The sequence below is a fragment of the Sus scrofa genome, chromosome 17, assembly GCF_000003025.6.
Source record: "Sus scrofa isolate TJ Tabasco breed Duroc chromosome 17, Sscrofa11.1, whole genome shotgun sequence".
Classification (NCBI taxonomy): Eukaryota; Metazoa; Chordata; class Mammalia; order Artiodactyla; family Suidae; genus Sus; species Sus scrofa.
Genome location: NC_010459.5, coordinates 39,840,649 through 39,862,252, shown reverse-complemented (window position 1 = coordinate 39,862,252; position 21,604 = coordinate 39,840,649). Strand labels below are relative to the sequence as shown.

The following is a 21,604-nucleotide window of genomic DNA, read 5'->3' as shown; positions in this document are numbered from 1 at the left end:
CTTGCCTGGAAGGTTTCATGGGACTGAGACTTGTTCCTTTTCTGCTTTCACCCAAAGCGTCCCTTAAACCTTAGGAAGTGGTGAATCTGGCTGAAACCCAGTGCATCCATATGGTTAAAATAAACGTCCTGGGTGGCCTACAATGGAAAAGAATTGATGAAGAGTCAGATTTGGAAGTGGGAGAGATTTGGAAGTTGGAGTAGTTTTGCCTTTGTGATGTTGGGGCTTTTTAGCACCAGTTACACACATGGTCTCAGTCTTCGGGCTGAGGCGGTCCTCCCGGTTGAACACCTCTATACCTCTGCCAGCTGCTTGGAAAGGTGTCTGGAGGAAGGTGCGCTCTGAGGGGTAAGATTGTGGCCCCAGACAGATAATAGGTGGAATCACAGAAGCCCGGAGCCTGAGGGTGGGGTGAAGGAACCAGGAGCTGTGTTAAGAGCCCAGGTTGTGAAGTAGAGGTTTGAGTTTATATCCTGGTCCTCTTTTCCTTTTGCCTACAAGAAATAGTTTACTAGTGCTTACCGAGCAAGCCCTCACCAGGTGCCAGCTTTGCTAAATGATTTACATACATTTGTTTTTCTCCAAAAGTAGAGAAAACTTCTTTCCCTTTACAGTAGTCCCTCCCTATTTACAGGGTATATGTTACAAGAGTCCCAGTGGAGGCCTGAATCCAGGGATAATAGCGAACCCTATGTATACCATGCTTTTTCTATGTGTACACATCTATGATTACAAATTAGGCACGGTCAGAGAATATCTGAATTGCCAGCATCACTATGCTTGCACTTTGGGGCTGTTCATAAGTAAGAGAGTTACTTGAACACAAGCACTGAAGTACAGTGACAGTTGATCTGAAAATAGATCAACTCCTGAGTGACTAGCAGGCAGGGCTGAAGCATATACAGTACAGATAAATTGAAAAAAAGGGATGACTTACATCCCTGGCCTGGAGGGTGGGAGATTTCATTATGCTTCTTAGCACAGCATGCAATTTAAAATTTATGACTTGTCGGAGTTCCCGTCGTGGCACAGCGGAAATGAATCCAACTAGGAACCATGAGGTTGCGGGTTCAATCCCTGGCTTCACTCAGTGGGTTAAGGATCCGGCATTACCGTGAGCTGTGGTGTAGGTCGCAGACCCGGCTCGGATCTGGCGTTGCTGTGGCTGTGGCGTAGGCTGGCAGCTGCAGCTCCGATGAGACCCCTAGCCTGGGAACCTCCATATGCCATGGGTACAGCCCTCAAAAGACAAAAGAGAAAGAAATAAAGCTAAAAATAAATAAAATTTATGAACTGTTTATTTCTGGAATTTTACAGTTAATATTTTTGGACTGAGGTTGATAGTGAGTAACTGAAACTGAAAATTGAAACCATGGTGGGGTGGAGCAAGGGGATTCCTGTATACTTTTATTTAAAAATTTTCCACAGTGAATGTGTTCTACTTCTGTAATTAAAATGACAGTCTCAGAAAGGTTACACCTCACCTTCAGGCCACTAGTCTCTTAGGGGCCAAAGGAAGTCAGATGGTTTGAGGGCACTACTTGGTGGTACCCTTCTTCTTCTCATCTTGTAACCTTGAAAGATAAGAAGCTGTCTTCCCAACCCAGCAGTTTTTTGGGGATAAGTCAGTGTCCTGATTATAAACAATCAGGACCCTGGAGCAATAGCAGGAGTATCTTTTATGGCATCAGTGAAACGTGCAAATTCCTGGACTCCCTGGGGGTAAGGTCTGATGCTTGAGAACTACTTCTCTGGGTAGCCAGTCCCAGTTCTGCTGCTTGAAAGCTGTGTGGTATTGGCAAGTTATTTTGACAGTTCTGTTTTATTCTCAACACTATGCTGAGGCCAGATAGGAACAGTAACATATGGATTATCCTATTTTCATCCTCCTCTAAGAGGTGAATATTACTATTCCCATTTTATTGATGAGGAAACTTGAGTTTCCAGTGGTAAACTGACTTACCCATGGGCACAACAGCTAATAGTAAGTGACAGAGCCAGAATTTGTAGCCAGGCTTGGATCTGGTGCTTTGGAAACAAACTAGTAATGTTGAGAGCAGTGATGAGATTATTATTTACACATCTCTCCTCAGTTCCAGACCTTATTTTCTAGGTCCAATGGCTAACATCATGAGGTTAGAGCCTCACGGAGGTATACTTGGCCCCTTCCCTCTGAAAGCTTGCACATTTGCAGCTTCTAAACTCAAGTGTACTTTTAAAATTCCAGCGTCCTGCAGTAGGGCAGTGGGTTAAGGATCCAGTGTTGTCTCTGTGGTGGCTTGGCTTGGGTCACTGCTGACACGTGGGTTCCATCCCAGGCCTGGCACAGTGGGTTAAAAGGATCTGGTGTTGCCACAGCTACAGCTCAGATTTGATCTCTGGCCCAGTAATTTCCATATGCTGCAGGTATGGGGCAAAAAAAAAAAAAAAAAGAAAAGAAAAAAAGAAATCCAAAGGCCTGAATCCTACCCTAGAGATTCTTATTCACGAGGCTAAGTTGGGGAAGTTTCCCAGTGGGTCTGTGAGGCCGGGATCTGTGGAGAAATGACCACTTTCAAAAACAGTGGAAAGGAAGAGGCCTTCCTTGAGCATCAGTCTAAAGGCAGTATCCCCCTACCCCCCATCACTGCCACTTTTACTTTTTTTCCTTTACTGTTGGACACAGGGTCTAGGTTTACACTGATATCCAAGGACTTGAAGCATCATCACGGCCCCCTTGTGAAGAACAGGAGCACAGAGTCAGGTGATACAGTCAACTCAACAGCAGATATTCAAGATGAGGGAGCACAAATGCCTTTAAAAGCTCTTTCCTAAATCAGAGTGTTAGAAGCAAGGTAGATGTCCTTATATAATGTTCTTAGGCTTCAGAGGAGGGGCCCTAGCTACATTTTCCGTTAGCTTTCATTATCTAGAGTGCTTGCTCACTCCACAGCTCATCAGTCTGAAGCCTAATACAGAAGACACTTTTACTTTCAGTTCCTTGAAAAGCATCTGTAAGAAGCCATCTCTCCTGAGGCAGCTGAACCATCCAAATTACTTCCCCCTTTAGGAACATTTAGGGAAATATTAATATTCATTTTCCAGATGTAAAATGAGTATTAAACTTATTCTGAAGAGCCCTTCCAGCATGTTCATATTCTGCCAAGCCCCAGTGTCCAGCTTGACACTGACAGAGGGAAATGGGAAAACCAGGACCTTGGATGAATGGCTAAGGAAGTTGGGGCACTTTAATCTGGGGAACTTAAGCAGGGAGGCTCCATCTCCAAATGCCAAAAGGATGAGTGACCTGTGGGAAAATCAATATCCTCTATCTGGGTGTTCTGGGGAGAAATCAGGAAGAAACCTGATTTGGTTCAGTGGAAGAAACTCCTAGTACTCAGCCCAAACCATGTTAGAGAGCTGGATGCCAGTAGGTCGTGAACTGCCCATCACTAGTTTGTGTGAGAGGGACAGACCTCAGGGTGACCGTAAAGCGAGACAGACTTGAATTAATATCGCACTTAGTCCTGGCTGTGTAGGTTCAGGCAAGTAACTTAAAATTCTGTTTCTTTACCTATGAGAAGGGCACCTCATTTCTTTCATGAATGTATACAAAAATTAAAAGATGTTTGGGTTGCAGTGACAATGTTTAGTCATTTCATTATGACAGAAATGCAACCCATAGCTAGCTTAAGCAAAAGGGAATTTACTAGCTTACATAACAGGGAAGTCCAGAGATGGCACTGGTTTCAGACATGACCAGGGTATCCACGCAGCACCTCTGCTTCCTTCTGTGCTGGCTTCATATTGTGGTCATGCTCTTGCCTCGCTGGGAGAGGGGGAGGACGAAGCTGCCAGCTCAAGTTCCCTCACCACTGAGCAACCCCAAAGCTTGATCTCTGACCCCAGGGAAGACTGGTCCAGCTTGGGATACATATGACCCCTGCACACTGTGATGAGGATGACATGGGATGGGTTGAGACCAAGGAAAGGGGGAGTACACAACACTTCTAAGCAGCTACTAGAGGGAGGGTGAAAGGTAAGGTAGGGTAAGAACTCAGCAGTTATCCTGTCTCCAGGCTGGGCCCAGGTCACAGTGCATCAGTCTTTCTGCTTTGAAAAACAAAAACAAAAAAACAACTTTATTTGACAAAAGACAAGAACAAAAGTTATTTACAGTAGTTCTTTGCTCAAATAATTCAACGGGTAACTGTGCTTCTCCTCCAGGTTTATCTCACAACCAAACAGAGCAGAGGCTGGCCCACTGCCAGCCTCCCCATCTCGTACAAGGGGGGAATGCCAACCAGAATTCAGCAGCATGGCTCCCTCACCCCTTACCACCTCCACTGCTCAGTGCACTGTGGGAAGGGAAGATCCCACCCCAGCCCAATACACTTCCAGGGTCCCCCTGCTTCAAGTAGGGGACTTGTAGCAGTCACACCAGACCTGGGCTCACAGACACGGCTGGGGTGGAAGAGGCTGGGCAAGCAGTAGCTTCAACTGATTTTGAAGCTGCCATGTTGATTCTTCCCCGGCTGGGCCTCAGGAGGGTGAGGATCCCTGATCCCCCCGGGGCATGCAAGGAGAGGGCACAGGGAGGGCATGGGAGCAAAGGAGAGAGCCCGGAGAACTTGCCCACTAATAGAGAGCAACACTCCCTGTCTTAACCACCCAATCCCCATTCCCACAGCAATGAACGGGCCAAGCTACTCAGGAGTTGGGGAGCCCCCTTGAAGCCTTCAGGGGTCATCCCAGAAAGGACAGAACTCACACTGCTGCCCTTCTCCCAGCCAGGCTCAGCCAACACCCACGAACTCTCCCCGTGCCTAACCTGGCAACTTTAGGAAACTACAGGCTAGGGTTCCTGACCTGTCTTTTGACCCAGTAACAATGTTACTCAGAACAAAAATATTTCAGCTAATAACCTAGGATTAGTGTTTCTTAGGATATACTAAAGATGGGGTGTACTGCTGTTGAATGCTGTCAGCAATGAAACAGCAAAGTAAAAACTGGGGAGGAGGGAGGAGAGTAAGACTAAGTGTGATCTGTTTCACTGTGAAGTACAGGGCAGGGGCTTCTGCCACTCGACTTTAAAGAAACGTGCAACACAAAGACACAGCGAACAAGCTTCAGAACCGATTTCCAGCCTCAGGGCAGTTCCCCAGGCAGCTGGGGTACTATTCCATGCTTCCTCCAGGAATAGTTTCCTCCCACCATCATGGGGAACGCTGCCTGTGTGAGTCCGCTAAAAGGGCTTCCTGACCAGTAGATGGCTCACTTCTCTCCAAGTAGGAGCTATAGGGAGCTTTAAACATTCTTGCCCCAGTAATCCAAGTTCCTAGAAGGAATTAAAAACTCAGGCTGGGGGGTGAAGCTCTGAAGGATAAAGAAGGGGAAAACAATTAAAGAGAAAGAAAAAACCACCCCACTGCCGCAATCTAGCTTACCTCCCTACCCCCACCCCCACTACAGTAAAAACAAACCAAAAAAACCCCCCAAAAAACAAAAACAAAAAAAAACAACCCCCCCCCCAAAACCACTTCTCTGTTTTTAACATCCTTCTCTGCTCTGCACTTAGAAGGTTTGGTCAGATTCTTTGTTGGACCCTCTCACTGGCTGTGGCTTTATCCCCTTTTCTGCATGACAGAGATAAGCCAAAGCCCATACAGTATTTTTTGGTAAACCAAACCAACAATAAAACAACCATGGAATTTTGCAGAGATATGGCTGGTCCCCCAAATGAAAATACTTTCTTGTAAGACAATCACCAATTGCAGTGTTGGATTATTCCCAGTTCATCAGACTCCATCACACAACGTACTCTCACTCCCCACACCTGGGCTAACTACTCCCGTTAATGCAAACCACAGCAAAGGGGAAAAATAAACACAAAGTTTAGCGAAAACCTAAACATTCAACTGGAGTCAGTTCTGTTACATCTGCTGGGTTCCTTTTTTCTTTCGTTCACACTTACGAACTTGGAATGTCCACACCTGGCTTAACAAAGAGGCCTTGTCAGAGGCAACTTGGACCCAGCGTAGGTCTGAACGTGGTAGGTTCCCTGTGCCCAGCCCAGGAAAGCAGGCTGGAACAAAGATGTCCCGGGGGGGTTCTCTGAAGAAACAGCAGCAGCACCATGCCTGTCTCCAATCTCTTGGGCTCATCACTGAGGAGGCTGGAGAAACAGCGGAGTCAGCAGAGGAGAGGTCCCATCACAGTGCAGTGACACCAGCTGGCGTCTTCCTGCCGAAGACCTCTGGACAGAGGAGATGATCCCGACATTTGGCAGTGATCCAAAGGAAACCCTCTGTAGGAAATGGAACCAAAACGGAAGCCTAGGACAGCTGGCTCAAGCACCCCTGTGGCAGATGCCTACTTGGGGTTTTCAGAGACTAAGGACATGGGAGTGCGTAGTAATGGGGGCGGCGGGTCCTGCTGCTTCTGGAGCTCCATCTCAGCAGCCCTCTGTAGTGCCACCTCCACCAGCAGCTGGAAGCTGCTGAAGTCCTCCTTGTCCTGCTCTGGGGGTGTGGGTGGTGGTGTGTTGAAAAGTCCACCCGTGGGGCTTCCAGCTTCGGCCCTGGTCAGCAGAGTGAGTGTGCTACCAGGGGTCACGAGGGACTTGGGGGGCTCTGGCTCCCCTTGTGGAAACGTGGCTGCTGGCTTTTCTCCCTGCCCCGAGTGGAGTGGCACGGAGCACACAGACAAAGACAGCACATTGGTGGGGGCCGGTACAGACACAGCCAGCACTGAGGGGCTGCCGCCCCGGGGGAGGGCCACATCTGAGGCCTTACCCCCACGGCGGGAGATGGTGTACTGGTTGGGGTCTTTGCCGTCCTTCCGGAGCATGTCTGGGAGAAGCCGCCGCCGGGCATTGATGAACCAGTTACATATCTGGAATGAGTGTAAGAGACTGTGATCAATTTACTTGATCAAAACCAGCCACAAAGCACCTAGGTTCCAGCCCTAGGAACACAACAGTAAACACTTCAGGCATGATCCCAGACCTCAGATTTATTCTGAGAAGAGAGAAGTTAACGAATAAATCATATAAATGAAAATAAAATTGCAACTATGACCCAGCCAATGAGGAAAAGATGAATGTTGGTGCTGAGACAGTGATGGGAAGAGCCAATCTAGTCTTTCAGGACTCAGGGTAGTATTCTCTGAGGAAATGGCTTGCAAGTTGAGATCTAAAGGCTGAGAATGAGGTTACAGTGGGAGGTTAGGAGGGAGAAGAACATTCGACTTAGAGGGAGCAACCTCTGAAAAGACCCAGGGGCAGGTGGCAAAGTGCCTATGAGGAGCTCAGAGAAGGCAGGCCTGTCTGGATGGAACTCACCGGGAACCAGAGGTTACTGCTGATGGTGGGGACCTCATTCTTTATTCTAAGGGTGATGATGGGGAGCCATAGGAGGATTTTAAGCAAAGAAGTGACTTGCTATGTGAGGAACAGAGCGGAAGCAGAGCAAAAGGTTAGTAATTCAAGTTAAGGGAGATAATGAGAAGATGACAAGAGTTTGATCTGTTTGGGAAACTGGAAATAGTGGGACCTGTTACCCACCAAATATGGGTATGTGAGAAGAGAGGGGATGGTGCCAAGGGTGAATCACTCCTAAGTTCCTAGAGTCAAGTCTTCCCAGAGAAAGAGCCACCAGGACACCAAAGGACTCTCAGGCACAAGAAAAGTTACTGTTTCCAAGCAAAACCAGGATCATGGTTCCAGCTGAATGTATATTCAACCAACATCCTTAAGTATTTTTTTCCTAATACTGCTGAGAAAGCTACCATTAACCTTGACCCCATTCCTGTCTGGCTGATTGATTTGAACAGTCGTTTTGGACCTACACATGAGGCATGACATTTCTTCCTGTTAAAGCCAAGACATATCTAGCACCCTGTCCCATATCTGTCTGGGCTCTATCTTATTTTACTTTATTTTTTTTCTTCCTTTTTTGGCTGCCCATGGCATATGGAATTCCTGGAATCAGACCCAAGCTGCAGTTGCTACCTATGCTGCAGCTGAGGCAATGCTAAATCCTTTTTTTTTTTTTTTTTTTTTTGTCTTTTGTCTATTGTCTTTTTTGTTGTTGTTGTTGTTGTTGTTGTTATTGTTGCTATTTCTTGGGCCGCTCCCGCGGCATATGGAGGTTCCCAGGCTAGGGGTTGAATCGGAGCTGTAGCCACCGGCCTACGCCAGGGCCACAGCAACGCGGGATCCGAGCCGCGTCTGCAACCTACACCACAGCTCACGGCAATGCCGGATCGTTAACCCACTGAGCAAGGGCAGGGATCGAACCCGCCACCTCATGGTTCCTAGTCGGATTCGTTAACCACTGCGCCACGACGGGAACTCCTAAATTCTTAACCCATTGTGCCAGCTGGAGATAGAATGTGCATTCTAGTGCTCCACAGACACCGCCAATTCCGTTGTGCCACAGTAGGAATGCTTTGTTTTTTATTATTTTGTAAGTTTTTTTTGGTCTTTTCTAGGACCGCACTAGTGGCATACGGAGGTTCCAGGCTAGGGATCTAATTGGAGCTGTAGCCACCGGCCTACGCTAGAGCCACACCAACACGGGATCCGAGCCGTGTCTGCAACCTACACGACAGCTCATGGCAACGCTGAATCCTTAACCCACAGAGCAAGGCCATGGATTGAATCCGCAACCTCAAGGTTCCTAGTTAGATTCATTAACCACTGAGCCACGACAGGAACTCCTATTTTATAAGTTTTTATTTTGATGATTTGTAGGCGATGGTCATGACCTTTTTTTTTTCCTTTTTATGGCCAAACCTGTAGCATGTGGAAATTCCCAGGCTAGAGGGTGAATGGGAGCTGCAGCTAAGGCCTATACCAAAGAAATGCTAGATCTGAGCCCCATCTGCAACCTATGTTGCACTTGTTGCAATGCTGCATCTTCAACCAGTGAGTGAGGCCAGGGATCAAACCTGCATCCTCAGACACTTAACCTGCTGAGCCACAATGGGAACTCCCATTATTATTTTTTGGGTCACGTCCATGGCATACAGAAATTCCTGGGCCAGGGATAGAACCCGTACCACACCACTGACCTGAGCCACAGCAGTAATAACGCCGGGTCCTTAACCACCAGGGAACTCCTCTGGACTTGTTTTAATAGCCCCCAGCTTTACAGCTTGCCAGTCCAGCCTGGTCACTGGTTGTCACTCACTCTTTCTTTTTTTTTTCTTTCCTCACTTCTCTTTCTAAGCATGCAACGACCATTACTCCTATTTTAGAAAATTGCCATTTGTCTCCTACTGCCTACAGGATCAGGTCCAGACTCCTGGGCCTGGGTGTTAAAACCCTCCCCTGTTATGGCCTGTCTTTCCAGCCCTTGTGAAACTGCTCACCAGAAGGAAAAAAAAAAGGGGGCTCCATGCATTTTGCACATCACCTAGAGGATGCCTACTTTCAGTCTTGGCTGATTTAAGACATTAGAGATAGGGCCAGAGTAGAGGAAATGACTTCAAAACACATCTCTTCACCTATAGCTGCTCTTATGGCCTGGCAGTTTCTCTTAATACTTGAATGAATGATACCATGAGGGTAGCTAATTGTTCAGGAAGAGTGTGAAGAGTTTCTGCACACTCGAGAGAAGGGACTTAATGGCACCATTGCTGATCATCTAAAGATCAGCCGCTCACACCCTTCCCTCTCATTTACTCTGAACAGCCTGGAGATGCGACAAGACCAATCCTATAATAGCTCACCTGGGTATTATTTAAAAACAATTATGGGTTAGACTAGAAAACAGTCTCTTGGCTACATGGCTGGCATAAGCTCACAAATACAAAACCTGTTTTTCCTTAAATAGACAAATACAACCCTTTACCATTTTTTCCAAGTCTTTCTCCCTCTTGCCCTCCACTGGAGGAGCTGCCACAGGGGGAAAGCTGCCTAATGATTTTCTTGCTTACACTGGAGCTAGAAAGAAAACATTAGAGACTGTGGGAGTGCACTGGGAATTAGGCATGGGTGCGGCATGATAGATATCCGCATACTTAGGCATCTTTCTGGGAGCCTTTGCTGAGAACGGTTTACCAATAGCTGCCATTTACTGAGGACCGCATCTACACAACTTTCTTCTAATAGTTTTATCCACTGTCTTAAGTTTGGACAACTCCCATTTTACTGAAGGACACAGATAAAGCTCAGCCTGGAGAAGTCAGGCAGGATTCCACCTCCAGCCAAGGATCCCCAAGCCTGGACCTTTGGATGTGGAAGAAGAAGAACCCCTACTCTTTTTTTTTTTTTGGTCTTTTTAGGACCGCATCTGTGGCATATAGAAGTCCCCAGGCTAGGAGTCCAGTTGGAGCTGTAGCCACCGGCCTATACCACAGCCACAGCAAACCAGATCTGAGCCGTGTCTGCGACCTATACCACAGCTCATGGCAATGCTGGATCCTTAACCCGATGAGTGAAGCCAGAGATCAAACCTGCATCCTCATGGATACTAGTTGGATTCGTTTCCACTGAGCCACGACGGGAACTCCAAGAGAACCCCTACTCTTTCCCTCAGGCTATCACAGGACCCCGGAACCCAGCTCTTATTCACTAGAATGGTCAAGTTAGAACTTCACGCTTTCTTGTTGCTCTCCTTTTCAAGGCTTTGTGCTCACTCAATATTTAGTGAGTGCTTACTGTGTGCCAGGCCCAGTTCTCTGTGCTGGGGATGTCTCTGTGAATTAAACAGATGTGCATTCTGCCCTGTGGAGTATACAGTCCACCCAGTTGTGGAGACTGGCAATGAATGAACACAGTGAATAACCGCTAACAAGTACCAGGAAGAAAACAGACAGGAATAAAAGGGTATTATATAAAGATAAGAGAGACTTCCGTAGATAAGGGGTCTGGGAAGGCTGAGACCTAACCAGTATGAAAGAGCCACCACCCACACAGAAAGCTGAAGGTAGAATGTTCTAGATAGAGGGAACAGCAAATGCCAAGGTCCTGAAGCAGGAAAAGGGTTTGGTTTGAGGGACAGAAGCAGGCAAGGCTGTTCCCTCAAGGCGAGAGGACAACAGCAAACTATCAAAAGGGCCTAAACAGTAGCTTGATCTAGTTTTCACACCGTTAAGTCCTTCTCCTGGTTCTTTTTTCTCCTCTTCGTTTGTCAACAGATACAGAGCATGAAGCAGCTGCTGTAGAGGGAATAAAAGGCTGGAGCCCCCTCCCCCTGCCCTCCCCTGTGCTGAGATGTTGGGAACTGTGTGGGCTGCAGCAATGCCTAACATTCCTCTAATGTTTGCTGAATGGATCAAAGGCCCAGCTCTCCTCTGGCTCCTGTTTGTTTCTACCCCGTCACCTTTCTTGGCTCATACCTGGGCAAGCCCTTGGGTACCATCTTCCCACAGATTCTACGTCTCTACCTAGCCAAAGGGACAGCCACCTATAACAAGAGCTGGTGCCTAGAGGTGGCATGGCTCCTTGCCCAGCAGCCTGCAGCTGTACCTATTATTCCACAGGTGACCCAAGGACAACACTAGGCTCTAGGTCCTGTCAGGCTGGGAGAGCTCCTGGGCAGGGCAGAGCCAGAGCCTTCCTGTGGCTTCTTTTGCCCTCCATTCCATCCCTGGAAGGACTCTGCCTATGAGGTTCTCATTTACCCCTCTTTATGTCCACAGGCCTCTCAGTACAGCCGTACACGCAAAGGCAGCAGCAGACACTAGTTGAGCTGCTCACTTCAATCCTGGCTAGATGTGCAGGGGAGCCCCAAAGGAAAAATAAGACCAAACAGCTGGGTGGATGAAGGAACCAAAGACCTTTGATACCAGGTATCATGCCAGCTATCTCACTTGCATTATTTTTAATCTGCACACAAGCCTGGAAGGTAGTAAGCAGCGTCCCCAATGTACTACAGAGGGACCTGGAACCCAAGAGATGAAAGAACTTTCCCCAAGTCACACAGACTCTGAGTGCAGAGCTGGGATACAAACCCAGGTCTTCTGGCTTCAGGGGCCCCACTACGGTTCTCGTTCTGGTTTGCCATGGACAGCTAAAGTCATCATCATAGTCCTAAAAGCAAACACTTGTCCAACACAAAATACACCAGGTGCTCTTCTGAACACTTCCCATCTAACTACTCTTTTCATCTTCAGCAGCCTATGAGACAGGTTCTGTGATGATCTCCATTTTATCTGAACTGTTGAAGAAACAGAGGCCCTGATCAGAGGTTCAGTGACTTGCTCAAGGTCACAAGTGCAAAGGCTGGGATGTGATCCAGACAGCCTGGTTCCAGGCAACTACCACTGTCAGGTAAAGATAAAAGACTGAAGAAGAGTCAGCCGTCAGCTGGAGGCCTTTTCCTCTGGCTCAGATGCTTCCCCTCTCCACCCTGCAGCTGCCTCCTCAGCTACCTGTGCTGCAGGAGCGCAGGGCACCTCTCCCCCCAACCCCAGGATGCAAAGGGAAATGTGACCTGGGGCAAGTGGGGTAGGGACCCGTGTTTCTGTTAGAAGAGCAGTTTTGGGGAGGGGGGCCTGGCATTTACTATCAGATGTGTGGGCACCCAGCCTCAAGCTGCCCCTCCCATTTTGGCTTATAATTCCGAGAACAGCAGAAAAACACTCCGCCCCCAACACAGACTCTCCCACATGCTCACCCTGGTCTGCAGAAAACTTGGCAGCCTACTTACTGTCTGTTTTGTCTTCTTGTCGATAGAAACGCACGGCTGAGGGGAGCTGGGCAAGGGCCCTCAAGGCCTGAGTGCACCCCCAGCGCCAGCTGTGATAAGGGGCCGTGCAGATTTTCTGCAGCCTCTTCCAGCTGCCTGACCCATGCCTAAGTCAGGGAAAAAGCTTGTGACTTGCCCCAACTCAAGGTCCTTGGGGAGGTGGCAGGAGAATGCCAAGGTGAATTCTTTATTGATATGGCAAAACACAGGCTGGGTCCCTGAAGCCTGTCTCTACCATGACACAGGGCCCTCTCTCAAAGACTGCCCTGTTAGTACTTTTTTTTTTTTTTTTACATCAGTGGCTGAGATAAAGGACATGGGAGGAATCACCATGGCAAATCAGAGTGGGAGGGCACTAGGGAGCTGATGAAGGCCACGAGGACTGGAGCTTTCATTTTATTGTCTTTTCAACTGTGAAAGACAGAAGCAAAAGAGGGGAGGGGGGACAGGGAGAGACCTTCCCCAAACATCACAGCCCCTCCATTTGTGTTGTGACCACCCTACCCAGGTGTTCCTCAAGGCAGCTGGCTGTACTAGAATCACCTTGAGGGTGATTTTAGAAAAAATCCATTATTTCTCATCTGCTTCCTAGGTGGTGGGGTCAGGACTGTGTGTTTTTAAACAAGCTCCCCGGAGTTGTGCCTCCGAAGTTTAGGAACAAATGGTTTAACCCGTTGGTTTAACTTGTGCTTGTGGGACAAGCCCTTTATTTAAGCAAAAAAGCTTACACAGAAGCTCAAAAAATATGCACAGCTGAAGGGGGGGGGGCAGAGGTTGCCAGCGGGAAGAATCAGGAGGCAGCCAGCTTTGGAGCCAGAGCAAGGAGAGCAGCTGCGAATGATAAAGGTTCAGTGAGGGCAGGGCCGAGCAGGCCACCTCAGCTTCTGCATCAGGCTCCTTTCCTGACCCTCGCAAGTCCCAGAGGGACTTCGGCCCTTCACCGCCCCATGGCTTCAAACCTGTCAGGATTCCATTCACAGGCAACCTACCAGAGCACCCCAGCTGACACCACATCAGTAATAATTACCGAATTCTTCATCCTTTAAATAGTCTTCCCTTCCCCAGACGGGATAGTGCCCGTTCTGTTGTGTTTCCAGCACACAGCACTGGGTCTGGACAGAGCACACCCCCAATCAAGACTACACAGTGAAGAAATGGGCAGGAACCCTCCCTGCCCCTCCAGCTTCCCCCCCCAACAGGCAGCCCCTAAGAACGCTTAGAAACCACAGCAACCAAGTCACGGGGACCTGTGAAAATCCTTCACAAATGACTTTTTTTGTTTTACTCTCCCAACTGCCTAGCCCCAGGCAAGTACCAGCAAACCAGTTAGTTAAATGACTCATTGACTTGCTAATGAGATCGCTCCTGGGCCTGTTAAAGGAGACAATCAAAAGGGACGTCCCCGGGAGAGAGAAAACAAGCTTGGCAAAAGGTTGACGCTCGTCGGAGCCAGGTGATTGGTGCTAGGGGTGCATTATAATATTCTCTTATTTTTGCAGGTATTTGCAAACGTTCTTAATAAGCAATGGAAATTTAAAAAATTAAATACCGGAAAAAGAGATACCTCCAGGGATTTAAACCAAACTTTCCTGACTGAGGAGCCACTGCATTTCCTCACTTCAGAGGTCCTGCCAACTGACATTTCTAACACCTTTTTCCTCATTTTCTTTCACTTCAGCATTTACCAAGCACCTATCAGATACCTGACACTGAGCAGACACTTAGGATAAGGTGAAAAATAAGACTAGGCCTCTGGAGTTAAGTGTGATCTGAAGAGCAATCAGGTAAGTACAAATGCAATCAGGTAAGTACAAATGCAATCCAGGTGCTGTGGGAGCGCACAGCTCCTCTAGAGGTCAGGGGTGGGAGCAAAGTGGTCTCGGGTATCCATGGGTGTGGCAGGAGTATGGGGGGGTGAGAGGTGGTGTGGTAGGAATATGGGGGGGGGGCGAGGGATGAAGCCAGATATGCCGACAGGGACAGATAATGTCAACAGGTTGGCAGAAGCCACTGTTTTAAGTAGGGAAGTGCCAGATGATGACAGGTTGGACCATGTAAGAAAGAATCCACATCCCAGAAATAAATTAAGAGGTAAATGTATATAGGAAACTATGAGAGCTGAGAAAGGGCTGTCAGGGAACCCCTCAGAAACGGAAGGACCCAGTTTGGAGAAATTACCCATGAAACCTTCAAGCAGAGATGTACGGCTGGCCATGCTTAGGATTCATGGTAGTTTCCGTCGAGGAGTGCCAGATGGTCCCCACGGCTCTGTAACTCAGCACAGCTCTAGAGCAGCGCGGCCACCACTGGAACCCCTCCCACCAGGGGAAGCCAGGATCCCACCACCCTTCCTATCTCTAGCAGCTAATCATTGCCCCAGACCTACATTTCTGTACGTGGGATCTGGGGATATACTGTCCTAGGGGCCCCCTGGTTCCCCACAAGAATGTTTTGGTTTTGTGTTTCCATTTCGGTCCCAAGCAGGAGGGCCATGGCCTCAGGCAACCAGACTTGCTCAACTCCAGGGCCAGTGCCTCTGTCTTACTACACACCACAGTGCAGTCAACAAAACACCATCCACCATTTGACATAATGCAGTTAGATGGAATCTCACTGGTTTTACATTTATTTACCTTGGAAAACTTTAGTTATTTTATAGTTGTGTATAAGAGCAAAAGAAAAGATTTTTTTTTGACCCAGTTTTATGTCTGTACATGCTTAAGTCATGTGATAAAAATTATTTAAGTCAACATGTTGAGGGAGGCAGATCCATGAAAAATATTTTCTTTAAAAAGAGGCAGTATACTACTCAGTCTTGAGAAACAGTGTCCCTGACAAAAAGTAATTTCATTATGTTGTGACAAGTGGCTTGACAGCACACACAGGAATACACAGTAGTGGCCTCAACTCTGGGCAGTCAGAGAATGCTTTCATGAGAAAATGCTTAAAAGAATAAGCCAGGCTCAGAAAGGTCAAGGAAGCAAAGGAGAAGGCCCAGAGGCCTAGGGATTTCAAGGGCCTCAGAGACAGGAAAAACTAGGCTGGAGTCAGGCAGACTAGCAAAAAGGCCGCCCCTCGAGGTAATCCTGGCTCTGAGGCACCAGTCTTGGGCCTGTGCTGTTCCAGATCCTTTGGTTCAAGCCCACCTTTTCTGGGAGGCCTTTTGAAGCTCCAGGCCTGCTCAGAAGCCCTGCCCTGGGTCTCTGCTGCCATCTGTCCCAGCAGTGGTCACTTTTTGCCAACATTGGTAGACAGGTCTTCCCCCCCTTTCCTATCCTAGACTAGATGCTCCCTGAGATTAGGAATGTGTCTGGATCCTCTCTGGGATCCCAACTCTGCCCAGCATGGAGCTGGGCGCTTGGCTGTGAGGTGTTAGGAACTGCTAGGCAAGACCTTGGATCTAGCAGAGATGTGGGTGATAGGAGAACAGAAGTGCCTACTCTGTGACAAACACCTCCCAGTGAGCCTTGCATCCTTTTCAGTACCTACCCCCCACCCATACCAGCTATGAAAGTGCTAAAATTATCTCCCTTTTTCAGATGAGGAAACATGAAGCTCAAGAAAGGAGGCAATGACTTGGCCAAGGTCCAGACTTCCTGTTGGGGAGAAGATGGGATCTAAGTCAGGGTAACTCTAGAACCTTTCTCACAGACAGACTCCGATTAACCACTGTCCAGTGAGTATAAAGGTGCTGGGAGTTCTGAGGGCTGAGTACTCACTGTGAGGCTTCATGGAAGAGGGATACCAGCTGGGAGACGTGGGAGGTTTAGAGCAGGGTAAGGGAAAGAGGGAGGGACGCCATGGACTGGAGCAACCGGCCAGGGAAGAAGAGGTGAAAAGGGAGGCAGCAAGGGTGGGGAGTGGGCCTCTGCTAGACTGAGGTCCAAGCTAGAGCTGGTAGTCCTGGGGGTCTTACCTCAGCACCATGAAAACACAGAACACCTGTAGGTCAGCAATTGGGGCAATTCAAAGGAGCTAACACCTCGGACTCTGACAAAAAGTGGATAACATGGTCTTTTGTACATGTTCACGTCTGTGATTTATAGAGCACTTTCACATCCAGTTCTGAGTCTATTCCTCACCAAAGTTCAGTCAGGCAGTCTAGCCCCACTTTACAGATGGGAAATCAAGATGCGGTTCACAAGTCCTGTGTGGCAGAAGGGGGTTTTGAACGCAGAGGTGCTGACTTCTGCCCTTAATTGTGATTCCAACTCATTTGGGGCTGAAAGCCAAATCCAAGACACTCAATGCCTTCTCACCCTCTCACAACCTCCAGTGTTAATGATGACACCTAGATGTTAATAACAATTCCTTGCCTCTTCAGAACTCTCCAAAACCTGAAATCCAGTGGCAATGACTTCATGCACCTGTTTTCCCTTGAAATAGAGAAGATGGGTATTCTCCTCTGGCCCAAGAAGACACTGAGGGCAGGAGAGGGGAGGTGACTGGCCCAAGACCACACAGCTGAGTCAGTGGCAGGGCTGTGGAAGGACTAGAACTCAGGTAGGTCTCCTGCTACCTCCTCCTTACCTGCAGCACTGACAGGTTGGTCTGTCCAGAAAGGCTCAGCTTCTCCTGCTCTGAGGGATACGCGTTATAGCGGTGCAAGTACAGCCAGTCCCGGAGGATCTTCACTGACTCCTTCGGTAGGTTCCCTCTGCGCTTCCTCTTGCCTGCCAGGGAGAGGAGGCCTTCATCCTCACCCAAATCACTGTCTGACATGATGTCTAGGGGCTAGGCTGGACCTCGGGCAAGCCTGAAACAGGTGACAAAGGGCATGGGGACATTATTACCATGTGTTGCCTGTAACCCTTTTCCTAGTCTCGTACATCACTATCAGAGCCTGGAACACCAGAAACAGGGTAATGGCAATTCAAAGTCTCAGGCCATACCAAAGCCTGGGCAAGGGAGAAGGATGAGTCCAAAAGGCCTCTTTCATAGGGCTGATAGATAACTACTGAAATAAGTGGCAGATCATGAATAAGCAGTACCAGACTAGAAATAATTATAGCTACCACTGAGGCCTGTTTTCCATGCTCTGTACTGAGCACTTCACATTTATTATCTCACTCGGGCCTCACAGTGCCCTTGTAAGGGAGACACTGCTGTCATTATCATTTTATAGATGAGAAAAACCAAGGGCCAGCAAGATTAAGAAAGTCACCCAAGATACTACTGCTATTAAACTGAGTTACCAGGTGACCAAGTAATTTCATTCCTAAGGTAGCTAGCTATCCAAGAGAAATAAAAACCCAGGTCCACACAAAACCTTGTGCAAAAATGTTTAGGAGTTCTTGTCGAGGCCCAGTGGAAACGAATTCGACTAGGAACTTTGACGTTGTGGGTTTGATTCCTGGCCTCACTCAGTGAATCAAGGATCCGGCACTGCCATGAGCTGTGGTGTAGGTCGCAGACGCGGCTTGGATGTGGCATTGCTGTGGCTGTGGCGTAGGCCAGCGGCTACAGCTCTGATTAGACCCCTAGCCTGGGAACCTCCATATGTTGCAGGCGTGGCCCTTAAAAAAAAAAAGTTTATAGTAACATTATTTATAACGGTCAAAAGGTGGAGACAACCCAAGTGTCCTCCAACGGATGAAGAGATAAACAAAATATGGTTTATTCATAATAGAGTGGAATATTATTCAGCCATAAAAATGCTACAGTACCAATGAACCTTGCAAATATTATGCTAAGTGAAAGAAGCAAGTCACAAAAACAAATATGATTCCATTTTTATGAAATGTCCAGAATGGGCTGGAGGGAGCTAGAAGAGTGACAGCTAATGGGGTATACAGTTTCTTTTCCAGGTGATAAAAAATGTTCTAAAATTGACTGGTGATGGTTGCATAGTTGTGAATATACTAAGAACCATTGATTTGTCTGCTTTACATGGGTAAGTTGTATAGTATGCGAATTATAAGGCTGTTATGGGGGGGAAAAAAAATCACCTCTAGGATATGGTATGGAAGTAGGGTTTGACCAAGATAGCTCCCCCCACCCACCCATACCATCTTGTTTCCCAGGATCCAGTGAGGAGTCTAGAGACACTATTAATCTCCACAGTCCTACAGCAGTCCATGTAACATTTACTGTGTACCTACTGTGTACCCTGCAGAGATGTTAAGTCATCCCACTGGATGTGTCTGAGACATTCTCCTTTGTCATGTAGCCCCTGGCCTGATCCTAGGACTCAGTTCCTCAAAAAAAATGCAGATAGGTGTTCCCCTCGTGGCTCAGCGAAAATGAATCCAACTAGTATCCATGAGGACAAAGGTTCGATCCCTGGCCTCGCTCAGTGGGTTAAGGATCCAGTATTGCCGTGAGCTGTGGTGTAGGTTGAAGACACAGCTCAGGTCCCAAGTTGCTGTGGCTGTGGTGTAGGCCAGTGGCTGCAGTTCCGATTGGACCCCTAGCCTGGGAACCTCCATATGCCTCAGGTGCAGCCCTAAAAAGACCAAAAAAAAAAAGAGAAAAATCCAGATAAAGGAGTCAGGCTGGGCTCTGGTTCCGCCAACTTGGCTGTGTGACCTTGGGCAAGCATCCTTCCCTTTCTGGGTTTGAGCCTCTTCTTCATCTGTCAACTGAAGGAAAGGTGTTTCCCTAGACACAACTCATCCCCCCTACAAACTTCTTGTTCACACACGCCAAAGAGATTTACATTTTAAAACCAAAAGTTCCAGGATAAGCTGATGCCAGAATCTCAAGGCTCCTCCCTCCTTGGCCTTTTAACAGCACCCTAGCAGGCTGGGCCAACAGACTCTGGCATCTCCCAGGTTTTGTTTCCTCCACTTGGGCCTGAGCCCAGATATCTGGGCTGGCCTGGCCAGGCTTTCTAGGGAAGGGTCTACCCTCCCAGCCAGGCCACCTAGAGGTGAGACAGGCATTGGTTAGAGGTGCCACTCCTCAGAGTGCACCAACAGCTGGCTGCTTTCTGAGATTAGGTTTCCGAGGTTTAGCTGTCCAGGGTAGTTGGGATCTGGGCTCAGGCAGGATGCAGCCCTGGCAGGCTGTGAGAAGTTTACTCAAGGTTATCTGTGCAAATTCCACCCTGGCTGCCAGTCAAGTCCCAGTCTGCAGGGTTCCAGTGGATGGCCCCTGGAGATGACCCCTCAGTCTACACAGACCTCTCCACCAGTGTCCTGCACCCCAGCCATGATATTCACCGACAAATACAGCCGAAAGTTTACAAATCCCAATTCAGGAGGCTCCCCACATACACACCCCACACTCACATCCAGCCTCACACTTAAAGCAGACAACTCTCTAACAGCACTCAGATAACTGGTACCAACCCCTCGCTTGGCCTCTGGAACCCCCAGGACTTTCACCAATAGATGCACCAGATACAGTTTACAAGTCCCACATCTAAAAGGAACAACTTTTCCTTTGTGGAATTGGTACCATACAACCAATTCCTGGATATCCGTCCACCCAATAACTCCAACCCACCCACAATCTCTCAGACTGACAAAACTCCAGACGACATCACACCAGTGATCAGTTTTTAACCCTAACTGGCCAGCCACAGCACCGACCTGCAGCCACTCCGGCACGAACTTTCTGACAACTCCCCCAGCTCCGTCGACACTCCCCCGGGCCAAGCACTCACGCTGCATTCCCAGCAGTTCACACAAAGCGCGCAGCCTCCCCCGCGGCCCAGACCCGACCTGGAGCACATGGCTCCCTGGGCGGCCGAGAATCGGCCTGCGCTCGGGGCGCCAGCACACCTCAGTCCCCCACCCCGCATCCGTCTCGGAGCTTCAGTTGCCCCGCGGGCCAGAAATCCCTCTGGGGCGGGGGCTCTGGAAGAAAGAAAACTCACGTGTCTGTCCCGGGGCAGGAAAAAGTTTGGTTCCCACCCCCTTCCCCCGCCACACGGCGCTGGCTGACTCTTCGGGGCGCGGGGCCGGCCGAGCCTGCGCGCTCGGCTTTGTGCTCCGAACTCGGCCCGGAGGGGGAGGGGAGGGGGCTGGGCTCCCACCTCCGCACCGCCCCCCCCAACCCTGCGCCCAGACTCCATGTTGGCCGCCCCCTGCCCCGGAGACTGCGCGTTTCCCCCGCGGGAGGCTCGGCACACGCTTCGCCTGTCCGAGGGTCCCGGCACGCATAAACTTTCTTCGGGTAGCCGGCCCCACGCGCCCCGTTTCCTTGGCCCGCCTGGGAGTGACAGATGCCTCAGAAACAGACTTTCCTTTGTTCCAAAGGAAAGGGGAACTCGAGCGGGCTCCCGCCCCCCCCACCAGCTCCGGGACCTTCCCGCTGCCCCCACCCGCAGCTGTCACTCTCGGGGGCCCCTCCCCGGCTCAGCCGCGGCGGGGGGTTGGGGGGGACTGCCGGCGGTTAGCAACGTGCACTTTTGAAACCAAACAAACCCGCCCCCCCCGTGCGTTCACCCCGGCCCGGGGCCGGGGCGGCCCTCTCCCCGGGTAGGATCCTAGGGAGCTGGGTCCCCCAAAAGGGCCCCGAGCCAACTTCCTCCAGGGGGGTGGGACAACCCCTCAACGGGCCCCGCCAACACACCGCAGTCGGGACTCACAAACACACCAGAGCTCACACACCCACAACCGCACGCGCTAGGACGACGCCCCCTCCCCCGCTCGGCCGAGAAAAAAAACTTTCCAAGTTGACCGCGCGCCCCCCGCCCCCATCTGCCCCCGCTCCTGCGCCCCGCACTGACTTTTCCCAGCGGCTTTTCCGTCCACGCGGCCTGGGGCTGGGTCCCGGGCGTCCCGGCAGAGGGCGGGGGGCGCCGGGGGAGCGCGCCGCGTACCTGCCGGGCCTGACACTCGGCCTGACAGCTCGCGGCTGGAAAGCACCTCGCGCCCTGACGTCAGATCCCCTCTCCTCCCCTCCGCGCTCTCCTCGCCCTCCCCCACCCGCCGGGAGCGAGAAAACAAACTTTGTGCGGAGCGCGGTGAGCTACGCCC

General features: G+C 49.6%; 1 protein-coding gene and 1 long non-coding RNA gene across 6 annotated transcripts in view; one reads left to right on the top strand and one right to left on the bottom strand.

Annotated features, from left to right (window-relative positions):
* Window positions 1–15,465, top strand: part of LOC110257439 — a 21,993-nt gene extending 6,528 nt beyond the window's left edge. The window contains exons 3-4 of one of the 2 annotated variants that reach the window (XR_002340025.1): window positions 11,629–12,259; window positions 14,356–15,465. This is a non-coding gene — a long non-coding RNA (uncharacterized LOC110257439). Of the gene's footprint in view, window positions 1–11,628 lie in introns of both variants that reach the window. The other variant, XR_002340024.1, reaches the window with a different exon arrangement.
* On the bottom strand, window positions 4,091–21,604 carry TGIF2 (TGFB induced factor homeobox 2). Of its 4 annotated transcripts, none has more exons than XM_021077899.1 (3): window positions 20,500–21,304; window positions 17,208–17,433; window positions 4,091–6,873 (listed from the first exon to the last, which is right to left on the bottom strand). In XM_021077899.1, exons 2-3 carry the CDS (start codon window positions 17,397–17,399, stop codon window positions 6,352–6,354), a joined length of 714 nt encoding a protein of 237 aa, XP_020933558.1. In that variant the 5' UTR covers window positions 17,400–17,433; window positions 20,500–21,304; the 3' UTR covers window positions 4,091–6,351. The 4 variants fall into 4 exon arrangements, with proteins under 4 accessions (XP_020933558.1, XP_020933559.1, XP_020933556.1 ...); XM_021077900.1 differs by lacking the exon at window positions 20,500–21,304 and adding an exon at window positions 20,213–20,486; XM_021077897.1 differs by lacking the exon at window positions 20,500–21,304 and adding an exon at window positions 21,355–21,604 and having other exon boundaries at window positions 4,094–6,873.